This window comes from Meles meles, chromosome 7 (assembly GCF_922984935.1).
Source record: "Meles meles chromosome 7, mMelMel3.1 paternal haplotype, whole genome shotgun sequence".
Lineage (NCBI taxonomy): Eukaryota > Metazoa > Chordata > Mammalia > Carnivora > Mustelidae > Meles > Meles meles.
In genome coordinates, this window is record NC_060072.1 from 26,428,513 (window position 1) to 26,442,756 (window position 14,244).

Sequence of the window (14,244 nt, forward strand, 5' to 3'; positions counted from 1 at the left end):
GTTAAGATAGTTTTCTTGCCCACCCCCCGTGCCCAACAAATCCATTTCCTAGACACATATGCAAAAAAGTTCAACCTTCTCAAAAGGGAAAATAAATTATTTTTCTAAATAAATCTGTGACATTTAAAATAAACACAGTGGGATGCTCTACAGTTGTAAGAAAAGATCCCCCTTTAGAATTCCTAATTTTGAATGGTACTGGGAACTCAATATGAGTCACAGATCTGAGGCTTAGTTTTATTTCGTCTTAGGCCAGAATCAAGCCACTTTGAAACTTAAGTGATCCGATGTGGCTGGGAAGGGCCATCAGTCTAGAAAATTCTATATGACTTAACACACACATCTCAACCCACCACTGGTAGAGTTTCTCAATCACTCACTTCATTCACTTAATGTATATTTTTTGAGTACCTACTCTGTGTCAGGCACTGTTGTAGACTCTGGGAATATAGTGGTGAACAAGACAAACAAGGACCCTATGTTCATGGAAATTTCATTTTAACGAGAGGCAGAGAAAGAGAGATCACTTCTCATGCTGGGGCCGTGATGAAAATAAAACAGTGAGGTGATTATGAGTGAGGTGAGGCCATTTCAGACTGGGTGATCAGGACAGAGCCAGCTGTGGAACAATCTGGGGAAGAATATTCTAGACTGAGGAAACAACAAGTGCAAAGTACCAGAGGAGGGAACAAGCCTGGCATATTCCTAACTCAGAAGGAAAGCTGGTGAGGTGGAGTGAACAGAGGAGAGACAGGCATGAAGGGGCCAGAAGAGGCGGATAATGCACGCATCCTATAGACGGGCTGGATTCTAGGAGAGAAAGCCAGTGTGGGTTTTGAACTGGGGAGTGACATGATCTGGTTTAGATTTTAAATCACCCTTCCTCTTGGAGAATACTGGGACGGGGGTGAGGGAGCAAGAGGAGAACCAGGGGAAGCCTGAGTCATACTTTACAGAAGGCTAGAACTTCTAGCCCATCATCAATGAATGACGTGTCTTTAGCCTCTTCTCGGATCATTCCTCTTACTTTCTTGTGCTCACGAAACCAGCCTCTGCCCTAGGGACAGTTTCCTCAAAGCCAGCTCAGGAGCTGGCTCCTTCCTCTCACTCATGTGTAAGTGTCCTGCTTGTGTCTCGCTGCCTTTTCTGGATGCTTCTTCTTTCCTCCCCCTTTCCAAGCCTGTCTCCCAAAGTGACCCAGCTTGGAAGCTCAGGCAGTCATGCCATCAGCCCATACCACCCCAAAGTTCTCCTTGCTGCAACCATCTACAGTGCACCCCCAGCCCTGCCAATTCCTTCCTCTTCTGGACTATTTTGCTTCTCACTCCAACATTGTTTCCACAGTTGGTCTTGGCGACTATAATTTCCAAACAGATGATTCATCCGACACTCTGCTACCTCAGCTCCTTGACCCCCTCCCTGCCAACAATCTTGTCTTCCATCCTACTTCAGGTACACGAACATAACCTAGACTTTGGCATTACCAATGGTGCCACCGCACGTGTGACCTCCCTACAGTCCAACTACTACCTCTTTCCAGTTCCCCAGGTCGAACAAGTCTTAAATCCAACCACAACCTCCCAAGCACAGATCCCACCCCCTGTTCCCACCCCTCACTGCCCTCCTTAGAGTTGCTTCCAGCGGAGAGCCCAGGGTCTGCTGGTACTACTTTAAGTACCAATATCCATGACAATACCATCATGCATCCCTTAGATACACCCTCAGTCCCCAGCCCCCCGCCCATGTATTTCCTGCAAAGCCCTACCTTGCTCAACCTAGCTCTCCCCAACTCTGTGACCACACCAGCAGAGCTGAACACAGCCTTTGAAAGCAAAACCACACTGAGTGTTCTCGCTCCAAAAGCAAGACCACTGGCCTCCATGGGGCCCTCCTGCTGCCCAGGGATCACACTGTATTTCCCATCTCCATTATCTGTCCAACTCTCTTTCCCACCTTCTCTCCCTTCTCTCTTCAAACCTCCAGTACTCCCCCCCCAATCTCACTCTGAGGGCTCTGAAGTCACTGAACATGATGTAAGCAATACAAACTGATGCCACTTACCCTTCCCCCACCCACCTGCCCCAGGACCCATGTTCTGCACCTTCCCTCTGGTGACCAAGGCTGACTCGCATCCTCCTTCCCGAGGCCTGCCTCCCCTCGTGTGCGTGTGTGCGTGCTTGCATGAGGTCGCCTTTCCTTTCATCTTCTGAGACACAACTGCGCAAGCGCCCGTTCCCTTTCTTGCACCATCAATTTCTCCTTCTTCGCTGGAACTTCCCCAATAGCCCCAAAGCCCAGCGTGCTTTCACACACCTTAAAAACAACAAGACCCTCTGGATTTTACTTTCTCCTCCAACGTCTGCTCCATTTTTCTGCTGTTTTCCTCAGCAAAGCTCCTCTGAAGAGTTGTCTCTGCTCTGCTCTCTCATGTTTCTCTTGCAGCATTAGCACCACTTGCCACAACGGCCTGGGTCACGGTCACCAGTCATCACCTGCTAAGTCCAATGGATCAGTTCTCTTCTCTTGCCCAGCCTTTCAGCACCATCTGGCACAGTGGACCGCTTCCTTCTTTCTTGCCTTGGTAACCTGGAGACCACCTCCTTCGGTCTTTCCTCTTCCCTTTCTGGCTGTTCCCTCCCCTCTTTCTCTCTCTGACCCCAATCGTGGGGCCACCTCCGTGCTCAGTTCCCCAACTACTCCTCCCCTCAGTCGACATGACCTCCCTTGTCTGGTCTTCAGGCTTCTTTACGTCCCATCTAGATGCATCTAAACCCCAAAGTCATCTCACCAGCCCGTACACTTCGTCCATGAACTCCAGATCTGTGTTTGCCAATATAGTAGCCACTAGCTCTGTGTGGCTAATGAATTCTCACCGCTGCCACCGAATGAACCCTTGCAGGGAGCTCTGCAAATACAGACATGGAACCGACCTAAATGGAAGGGGTGGCAAAGAATAGGGCAGTTCTGCGTAGTGGGTGTGTGATGATGACATGCTGTTGATGAGCGGTTAATTTCCTTAAACACTAGACTTGGGCGAGCAACGTGAAGAAAACGTTCCTACCCAATTATAGTTATTCATGAGCATTTTCCTGGCCCTGCTTCTTTTGTCTGCCAATGATTCTGATGGAAACATCCCTGTGAGGAAGCGCAGCGAAAGGCAAGGGCAAGTGTGCGTCTGGGTGCATCGTAGCTTTCAACTTCCTCGGTGAACTCCTAATTAATTCCATCCCCACATTTTTCACCTGTTTCCTGAACCCCTTGCTTAGACCATATTCTCCCCAGCTCCCATCATTGCCCTGGGCTTCCTTCCACAGGGGCTCCCCCATTCTCTTCCCAGTCTTCTTTTCTTTCCCCCAACTGCCCCCTTGTTCAGCCTTCGGCTTCTGTGCACCTGTTCCACTCCTCCTTATCCCTTTTCACCTTTAAAAACTGAAAGCGCCGAACTGACAGACACTGTTATGGTTTTTTTTCTTTCTTTTTCTTTTTCTTTTTTTTTTCTCTCCCTGCCTGAGCTACAGCTCAGGCGCTCTCCTCGCTTCTGTAGCGGGAGCCCGAGTACTGGGTTGCCATGGCAACAGCCAATCCAACCAGGCCGGTCCCAGCCAGGCTCGGAGCTGCCATGGCGAGGAGGAAGCCGCTACAAGTCGCCCCAGAGCCCGGATGGGTCGCGAACATCGTAATTCAAGCCCAGGCCTGGCCCATTCTGCCCGGGGACCGAGACTGTACACCAGGCCCCCAGTTGTACCACACCGCAGGGGACAGCGCCATCAATAACACGGCTTCCACCCAGCCAGCCAGATGCGTGACATTATGAGGATTCAGCTGAAAATTTTCAAACCTCCCTATTCTTTCATCTCCTTGGGGGGAAAACCTTTTGCCTCTCTGTTTCTGTCTTTCTCTCTCTCTGGAGTCCTGGGGAACTCTAGAAAGTACAAGCAGCACTACAGCCCCAGCCTCCCCGCTCCCACCCCTAGGCACGGGCAGCCCTGAGCGGTCCCGGTCCAACCGTCTGGTGGCCTTGGCACAGCTGGAAACATTGCCGACAATTAATTAGGATTCCACCGTGATACTTCAGTGGGCGGCGAAGGGCTCTGTTCCCCCAGGTCATCAGAACGGATCCTCAAAGTAGGGTAACAAGTGTTCTGCCACCTGACACTCCCCCCACCTCCCCGAACATGTGAGTTGGTGAGAAAGAATCAGGGAATACCTTTGTAGCGAATGGCACCAACCGCAGTGAGGGTCTGCAGCCGTTAAACACTCCGTGCAGGATGGATATTTACTGCAGTTGGCAACACGAATTCTCCTCACCTAAAAATAAAGACACCCGCGGTTCAGATGGAATTACAAGCAACGCCGGAAAAACGACAACCCCTTATCTGTTGAGGGGCCAGGAAGAGCACACTGATCGACTTGAACTCTGGATATCTCTGTGATGACGTGGGGCAGTGGTTCTCAGAAGCCCCCGGGGAAGCTTTGAAAGTGTGGATCCCCAGATACCCTGCTGCCCCCACTGCCCAGACTACTGCCCGTAGGTCTGGGACCCAGCCTGGGAATCTCAATTTTTAGGGGCTCACTCAGGTGACTCTGAGACACAGTCAGGTTTCTGATTGGCTGGTGATGATTTCCAAGGGGATCGTGGAATCGGGTCATCTGGTCTTCCCACAAAGACCATCAATGTGGGGTCAGTGGTGCTTTGGAAATGAGCATCTGGGGATGGCAAAGGCTCTGACCCAGGAGTGTCAGCGTGAGGCTGGCGCTGGACATGGACATGAGGACAATCCCACGTCCCTGCCAGGGTAACTCCACTGCTTCAGCTCCTAGCTGAACTCACTCACTCGCATTCCCTCCACTGGAGTTGAGAATGAAAGAACCGGGGAGGATTCAAATCATTGCCTGCCCCTCGAGCCGCCTCTTCCAGTTGTCAGGGATAAAGCAACCCACAGAGAAGGGACCCGTGCTGGGCAGACCCAGGCATCTGAGACAGTCAGTCAGAGCCTGGAGGCGGGGTGGCAGGAGGCAGACAGGACCTCAGTGTTGCGTGGCATGTTTTCTGCAGGCAAAATCCCACAGCAGGCAGTAAGGAAACTTGGGGAACTCTTTAAGCTGGGAAGTTATTCATTCTAGAAGGTAGAAGTAACTTCTTTTAAAGGATAGAGAAACAGAATTCTAGAAAGGGTTAGTGAGGAAAATAGGCTATCCTGAGGAGTATTCCTCAGTTCTAAGTTGACTTCATGGGGGATAAACCTGTCCATTTCTCATAGTTCTCGATGCTGCTGAACGATGTGGGGGCAGACCACCAGCCTGAGCCAGAATTAACCAGAATGTGGCTATTTCCTTGTAGCTCACACAACATCTTAATTCTGGAGGGGTTTTCATAAATACGTAATCTCTCTAACCTTGTTTCCTCATCAGGGAAATGGTGATGGCGCTGCTGACTCTGTGGGGTTGCTCTACTGTCTGGCCCATACTAAGTGCTCAGTAAATGTTGGCTATCACTATTGTGTGGGGAAAGGAGCCCACAGTGCAACAAACATGTGAAATCTTCCACTGAAAAGGCAAATTGATTTCCTTAGAATAAGGCTTCTGAGAGCCTTTGAATATGCTGGGCATCGTAATACTCCAGGAGGGGTACAGTCAATACCATCTCCTCCTAGGGCCACTTTTGCTCAGAACACTTAGTGGAATATGAGTCTCTAGAACCTTCTGTGAGAACCACTATGCAGTGTACTTAAACATACAAACAACTTAACTCTATGCAAAAGAGAGAACACTATGAGTACTTACACTGGACCTGCTTCTCTAACTTAATAACACATTATAGTGACTAACACAGCAATGCATAAATCTTCATATGGTTATTTTTAATGGCCGCATATTCAATAGATGTACCAGGGCATATTAGTTTGGCTGTTACTATCTCCCCAAGAGTCTAGGACAGAACCTTCCCTCGGTTTTGGCTCTCTAGGAATTACACTGGCTCAACCAGAATCTAATAGGATCCACAGCAGTAAACCTAAGTGAAGAATGTACGCATAACCAGCTTCGATGCCCAGTCAAAAACTCTCCCTTGGACTTCAGACTTCAAATGACCAGAGGCTAAGCAGTCTTCACCTTCCAGAAAATGAGGACCTGTCAGCTACCTGTGGCTCTCCCAGTGGTTCCCATCTTACAGTCATGAGCCACAAGGAAAGCAGTAATGAGAACTTGTGAGCTATTTGCAATGTTTCAAAAAGCTGAATGGAAAAAAACATGCATGGGTCAAGCAAGACTTCAAGAGTCTTTGCTTTGGGCTGGAATTTTATTGGCTCCGTGTGGTAGCACAGTCTGCTCCCCGGCTGGCAGTTTCCAGATGCCCTTGAGAAATAAAACCTGGGAATGGGAATATTACTTAATATAGGCAGTCTGTGGAATAGACCAAAGTCTTTCAAATGCAGGAAGCCCGGGGAAGAAATAGAATGGAAAGTGCGGAGTGGTGAAACAAACCGCTCGAGAAGATTCTATAAGGTGGACAACTGGTTTACCAACATAGACCAGGTCCACTGTCCATCGCCATGTGCTCATTCTGCGTAACTGACTTTGCAACGTGCAAAGGGCAATATGGTCTTTCTAGGAATTCTGGAGACTACAGAGTGCTCGTGTACCTATCTCGTGACTATAACAACCATGTTGCTTGATATCATTTCCATTCTCCTTAGAATGAGAGACAAAGAATGGAAAGTGGGGGTGTGCCAAGGGCAGCTGTTACCCCATTGTACAATGCTGTAAGTCTCATTGATCTCCTTTGCACTTTGTATGTTCCAGTGGCCACGGAGCCAAATTACTGTGCCAGAATAGGCTGCTAGTTTTCACAGGTTTAGGATTTGACCTTGTTTATCTATATATAGGCATATATATATACACATATATATATATATATATATTTATCTAACATACACACACACACCCTTGAGTGAATTATTTAACCTCTCCAAGTCTTAGGCTCTTCCTGTATAAAAGAAGGGTAATTTTATCTCATTAAATTATTAACATATTTCAACAACATTGTTTTTATAGGTGTGTGTGGACAGACACAACTGTATGCACATAGAGAGACCATATTTAGAATAGTAACTAGCACATGGTCAGTAGGGACTGAATAAAAATTAGTTTTCTTCCCTTCCCTCGGTGAAAGCACCTTGTAAAAAGGAAGAAATTAGAAAAAGATATTCTCTTTATTTCAGTAAGCAGAAGCAAGAAGAAAAACTAGAACAGCCAAATAAATTAAGGGAGGGAGGGGGAGTGCCATATATTTCCTGGTTCATGAATGTGTATGAGACCATGGCCTGATATTAACCCCAAATTCCAAAGCCAATCCCATTGGGTATATTCATAAATGCATCTAACCGTTCAGTGCCCGCACAATAAATGTGTAAATTCAGTTACCTAGCTGATTATGCACCCATTTGCAAGCACCCCCCTCCCCTGAAAAACGTGGCATTGGAAATATAGCCAATAATAAAATTGTCTAAATAGGTAATATTTCTTGCTTACTTACTGACAGCAAGGTTTTTAATTCCACGTCCGTGAACCACTGCGGGTCTTCTCGAAGCCTGCAGCAGTGTTTAAACCTGAGAGTTCAAAGTAAAGGCTTCGCTACTAGATAATGATGTTAATTAAACACTTTCTATTCGGAAGTCAGAAGCAATAGCTGGTATTTTTACCTACCTCTTTCCCGGCCGTTAGATAGATGTAGATATTCTCCTTAGGATGAGGAACCAGTTTGTAGAAAACGGGTGTCTCTTCTTTAATTTCATAGATAACCTCTGGACAATTTGAAGTCAAATTCTCACCCAGAACAACCTATTTTTTTTTTCAAAAAGAAATATAATTTCTATTAAATACGTCAAATAGCGGGGGTGGGGGGGAGGCAAGACTCATAGCTTAGTATTAAGACCACGTGCTCCTTCACTCACTACATATATGGGCTGAGGTACCGTGTTCCTCAAGCATCTGCTGTCTCAGTCTTCCGCAAAGCCAGTAAGAACAAGTATGGTCACGTGCGCGCGCACGTGCGCACGCACAGCCAGCCTTTGGTTCTGTGGCAGTAACCTCATAGGTGGAAGCTTGACATCCATAATTCCTTAATACACCCGGCTTTACAAGAAGCTACAAGTGACAGCTTCCTTAATACTACGCCAAGTGATCCTAAGACCGAAGGAAGTCGGTTTGATGACTTGCACAGTTGACTCTGATTCTCCTATACGATTCGACATACTTAGATATTTAATGTAAGCAGGACAACTGAACAGGCCCAAGCAGGTGGGTATGTGCTTACATATAAAATAGAGCCAAGCATAGCTTTGAAATTGGACGTACCCGAGTTTCACTCATCTCAATCAATAAATATTTACTGAATAGCCCCTATGTATCTGGCATGTTCTAGGTGTTTGGAAAATGGCACTGAACAAATACGTGGAAGGAAGGGGAGAAGAAACCTACCTTCATGGAACGTGTGTGTGTGTGTGTGTGTGTGTGTGTGTGTATAGGGGAGTAGTAGCCGACAATGTGTAAATTACAAACCCTATTAGAAGGTGATATCGGTCAAAATAAAGTGGGGTAAAGAGATAAGGATGTGTGCTCAGGGTAGGTCTCATTGAGAGGTGGTAGTTAGGTAGCTACGTACAGGAGATGCTGGAGTGGGTCACTTGGGTGTCTAGGTGACACACGTTTGGCCCCCTGGTCCCAAGACCCTACAGTCGGGGGGGGGGCAGTGGGGCGTGAACAGCACCAGTGAGGCAGAGCGCAGTGGGCAGTGAGGTAAGGGGTGTGTAATGTAGGTTCTCATAGGCCCGTATAAAGAACTTACTCACTCCAGGTGAGAGCGAGGGAGCAACTGCACATTTCAAGCGCTCACTAGCCACCTCTGGCTAGTGCCTGCCATACTGGAAGTACAGACACAGAGCATTTCCATCATCGTGGAAAGTTCTGTTGGACAACACCAGCCTACCAAGAACCGTGAAGGCAGGGAAACATCAGACAGGCACAGCCCAAGTGTGGGCCTGCCAGGTTCTTGTCTTCCCATCTTTAATTCATAGTCCTTATTAATCAGCTCAGAGACAAACAATTGATCAGGTTCTAGAAAGTGGCCATAGAGAAGAGAAGAAACGGGAAGCCAGTTAAAAAACATTGACAAAAATATTCTCAAGCGTAGCTCGAGAGAAGACAGGCTGCCGTCCAGGAGGAATCCATCACGTCAAAGGCACCATTGGGCACAACCACCTTTGAGGCATTCGCGCCAACAAAACAGACCTCGAATCTAATCAAGCCTTTAGTGTGGACTTTCATTTAGCATCAGGAAGCAGAAAGGGGAGGAAGGAGCTGAATGGCCCCATGAGGAAACAAACAGCCAAATCCACAACGTGAAACATTTGACGAGACAACAGGCTTCATTTGTCCAGTTAGTCAGTGGCAGCGGATAAAGGCTGGGAGGTGGTCACTCCAGACTGAGAGAGACAAGGCAGCCACAGGTGATTGGAGGACCTTGTCTGGATACCAGTTTGAACAAAAATAATTTTCCAAAGACATTCTTGAGCCAATGAGGAAAACGTAGCTATACAAAGTCAATATTAGATAATTCAAAAGGATGACTGGATAATCTTGTTGTAGTAACAGCAGCATGGGTATGGTTACCTGAGAAACTGAGCATTTTTTAGAGATGTGTAATGCAGCATGGAGGGGTGAAATGCCACTGTCTGGGATTTGCTTCAAAAGAAAAACATAATTTACAAAACACCACCGCTCATCCATTTTAAGTGAGTTAGAAGCTATGTTGCAGTTTTTATCAGGACTTAATTCTTGGAGTGTGATTGACACAGATGGGTATGGGCCGGAAAGATCCAGTTTGGGGCAACTTTGATTCACCCATAGATGATGAGGCACCAGGATTTTCTCTGGAACTCCAAATTGCAGCAGGAAAGCCTTTCTGTGGTACTGGGCACCAGGCTTTGCCAGCCAGATTCCTAAATGAGCTACCTAGAGCTCCGTCCGTCTCCTTTACACGGAGAGCTTGTCCTAGTAACTACGGATGCTGGGCTGAAATTGGTATGTTTCCCTGATGGTGGGAGTGAGACTTCCCTGGAAGGTAACTTGGCATTATCTATCAAAATTATAAAGCACATACCCTTAGACCCCACAGACCCTCACATCTATACTGAGTGACATATGTACGTGGAGGTTTAGTGCATCACACGTTATAAGCAAAAGATTGAAACAGCCTAAACGTCCAACCGTAGAGAACTGATTAAACACAGTATAAACAGTATAGTACTATTTAGCCATAAAAGTCATTAGGAAGCTCTTTCTATATACGTTTAACACATTATGTATATCTATATATTGCATAAACATGTTTATAGACATATATAGCATGTTTAATATATTGTATATTTGACAAAATGAGAGAAAGACGATCTTCCCCCTTTTGGTTGCAAACATATATATAATATCTCTGGGAAGATACCCAAGAAACCCATTCCCCTGTTTGACCCCTAGGTCAGGAATGTGTGGTTTTCACCATATATTCTCTTGGTTCTTTTGAATTTGGAACGATGTCAATGTATTATCTTAGAAAACAAATACATAAGATTTAAATGTGAAAAGTGAGGATGAGTGGACCCAATTGTTTAGGGTTTTTTTTTTTTTTTGGTTTTTGGTTTTTGGTTTTTGGGTTTTTTTTGCTAGATTCCACATAAAAGGATCTCTATAACCCTAAGGACAGGACAATAGGAACTTCTCATTTTCATCACAAAGGGACCCCAACATGTTATGTGGAGGGTTTGGGGTCTCTGCCACTGTGGTCCTCACCTCTCTCAGGTGACTCTGGGACAGGAGAGACATGGCTTTCTCTCCCTGCTAGATTTCTATTACCTTCTCCTCCTCCTCCCAACCCCACAGCCCATTCCCAGGGCATCAAAGCAACACTTGGATCTCCTATCAGCAAAATTCGTGTCAACATCAACACAGAGAAGAAAGCCAGCCAGACTGGAGTCCGGGAAATATTCCCTCCTCAGCTCAGTTTAACTGGGCCGCTTTGGAGAAAGAGCTCGATCCGTGAAGTGAGGCAGGAAGTAACAGTGAGTCACAGTAACCCAAAATGGGTTGAGTTTTGTATAAAAGCCACTCGTCTAATTCATACGCGTTCCTTGGGCATGATGTGGATTTTCATCTCTTGCTTCCAGAATTCTCCTTAATATAGCTCGAATCTGGAGTCAACCTGAGTCTCTGCCATGCATATGCTCATTTACCCCTTCATCTTTCGAGTCTCAGATGTCGCCTCCTCTGAGAAGCCTTCCCTAGTTGCCTTTCTACCTCACCCCACTGTCGTTGTCTACCCATCAGTCCATTTCCTTCAGAGCACATGCTACTGTCTGAAATGGCTTTATTGCTGGTAAATTCAGTTATGTATTTTCTGTCTTTTTCTTCCCATCACAAGAGCAGGGGGTTGCCTCTTTTATTCATTTTTGTATCGGCACCCAGAATAGTGTCTGGTACATAAAAGGTGCCCAATAAATATTTATTAAATGAAAAAAATTCTATTAGCATTCAAGATTTTTATAAGGCTCTTCAGATTTTTTTTTTTTTTTTTTTCCAGCTGAAGCCTGTGTAGAAAACAAATTTTCCCTGGTGGAGAATTTCAGTTTGTGTCAACATATTGTTTCTGTCGACAACTTCCTGAAGCTTCATGGTAGGCTATTAACTAGCCTTGGGATTTTTGTTGCATACAAAACAACCTCCCAACTCCAGTCCTGAAATGTGTGGTGTGTGAGACTTCTACATCAGACAGGTACGTTACAAGTTCAACACCACCCACGGAAAGGATAGCTTGCTGAGGAAAATGGGGGGTGGGGAGGAGAGAAACAATTAAACAAAAGACTATTTCTTTTTCCTTTACCATTATCATGACATGGAAAAGCTATGGGTGTTCAAAAAGCTAAAATACATACTACAAATTTCTTTCCAGTTAAAGGGCAACCCAGCCAATCCTCTCATTTTTTAAAAAAATAAATGGTTTCTAAGAAATGCTGCAAATGGGGACATAAACCACACAACACACACACGAGAAAGCAAGGTAATTATCCAACAGTGTTTAAAGGGCTTCAGTAGTTAGGAGTAATACAGGTGAAATATAAATATTAAGGCAAATTCCTCTTTTATTTCCAGTCTACTTATTTCAGTGTAATAGTAAGAGAAGACTGCAGCTTGAACCACAAGTTCTCAGTTTGCAGGTTACATGGCACTAATAGTTCTAAACTGGGGCGCCCCTGCAAACTCACAAACTGGAAAGAATGAGATGGAGGTGAACCTGAACTTGCTTCATATGACACTCCAAGTAGCCAATCATGGAGGCCATTTCCAATCATATGACACTACAAGCAGCCAATCATGGAGGCCATTTCCAATCATATGACACTCCAAACAGCCAATCATGGAGGCCATTTCCAAGTGTTGACACTTCTGCTGTTTTGGCTTCTTGATCTATTACCTCAGCTCAGCCATCCCCACCACCCCTACTTTGGGCCCCAGGTCCTGTCCTGGGTTCTGCATGGCCTCCTTTCCTTTATTTGAATATTCTATGGGAATAGAAAGAGAGCTTGTCCTTATAAGGTATCTTATTATTTTTGTTATGTCTTATTTTCCTTTGACAATTTTAAGACCAGGATCAAGGCAGACCTCAGATGTCACACACTTTGCCTCCTGCAAGGATACAGAAGAACTTTCTGGAACTGGTCTGACTTTGGCTCCGTGATTGGATAAATGAAATCCACCTGGTAGAATAGAGTTTTGAGGGCCACAGAGATAGCCAGTCCTGACTCGAAGCAGGGCTTCTCTGCTCAATATGGGAAGGGACACACATGATAGGGCTTCTGTCCCTCTGGAACCTACTTCAGTCCTACAGATGTTGGAGAAACCCCACACTAGCCGCCTACCACAAGAACCATTCCCAAAATCAACTTGAACACAGATTTCCTTCCTTTGCTCTCAAAGAGCTCAAAGGGGAAAAGCTGGAGTCCACAGGGGTTTCAGAGGCTCCCATGAGCCACTCGCAGATCTGAGAGGAGGAGCCTCTGCCTTCTAATACAGATGTCTGCACCCTGCCAGGGTGCCAGACACCATCCCCAAATAGGAACAAACTAAAACCACAGAAGCCAGAGCCCTTCTCTTGAAACATCAAATACCTGCACCTTGGTATTAACTCAGATATGCCAATATTTGAAAGAAAATTTAAAAAACAAGACAAAACCAGTTCTACAAATTCCACTAAGCTCTACAGACTGCATTTTTAATTAGCGGGGCAGTTCAGTTGGGGGACGAGTTGCTTCAGTTCCAATCACCTTGAGCAAGTTGCCTAACCTCTCCCAGCCTCAGGTCTTTCTCGTTTATAAAGTTGGGGATGGTAACACGATTGACGCACAAGGATGAAATGAGTTAACCCAGGCAGACCCCTGTTCTCATGCCCGGCACAGAAGTTAGAGCTCAGAAATGTTGGCTATTATTATGCCTCGCCTGCTGCCTTATCTTTTATGCTTACAAGAAAGGTTAATGGGCATGCATAAAGTTACAAATTTCAAATTTCATGCATATTCCATTATTACTTATTTTACCACCTGGAAGAAGCTCAAAATAGTCAATTCTGCCCTTGAAATAAGGACGATTTTCTATATGCGACAGTCAGCTCAAAGGAACCCAAACCCCACCATAGGCTGTACCACAATCCGGACAAAGATTCGGCGCATGTTTATAAAAACAGGTATGCCCTGCAGGGTGCGGGTGTGCAACACGTGAGACGTGAATCCCCAAAAGCTGACTTCAGCGTGGCCATCCTCGCTCAGCTGATCACAGGGGAGATGCTGACAACCAAGGAAGCACAGCATGCGATCTTCTTCGAAAAGGAAGTAAAATGAGGAAATAACCCCCCCGGGGGGAAAGGGTGACGACACCACCCAACTCCCAGCCACTAGGATCACACTTCAATAAAACCAGGGGGAGGACTGCACCCATTTTTCTAAAATCTTACAAGGGATCTTAGGAATAAATGCAGGAGAAGAGGGCAGTGCAGATATTAGCATATCATAAAGCTTTCCATTCTTCCACTTCTCAATCTTACCTTTGGAGGTGAGGCCGGATCACCTGGAGGCAGTGAGGGTCTTTAAGGACACTTGCAAATTGACTCAGTATCCCTGGCCAAGCCCAGCATCATGTCACCCC

At 45.9% G+C, this 14,244-nt stretch overlaps 1 protein-coding gene across 1 annotated transcript in view; it reads right to left on the reverse strand.

Moving 5' to 3' along the window:
• The window catches only part of PLXNC1 (plexin C1), a 144,600-nt gene that overhangs the window by 107,252 nt on the left and 23,104 nt on the right, over positions 1–14,244 (reverse strand). The window contains exons 3-4 of the mRNA XM_046012720.1: positions 7,705–7,839; positions 4,208–4,308 (exon numbers count right to left, since the gene is read on the reverse strand). Coding sequence (XP_045868676.1) covers positions 4,208–4,308; positions 7,705–7,839 — 236 coding nt within the window. The remainder of the gene's footprint in view (positions 1–4,207; positions 4,309–7,704; positions 7,840–14,244) is intronic.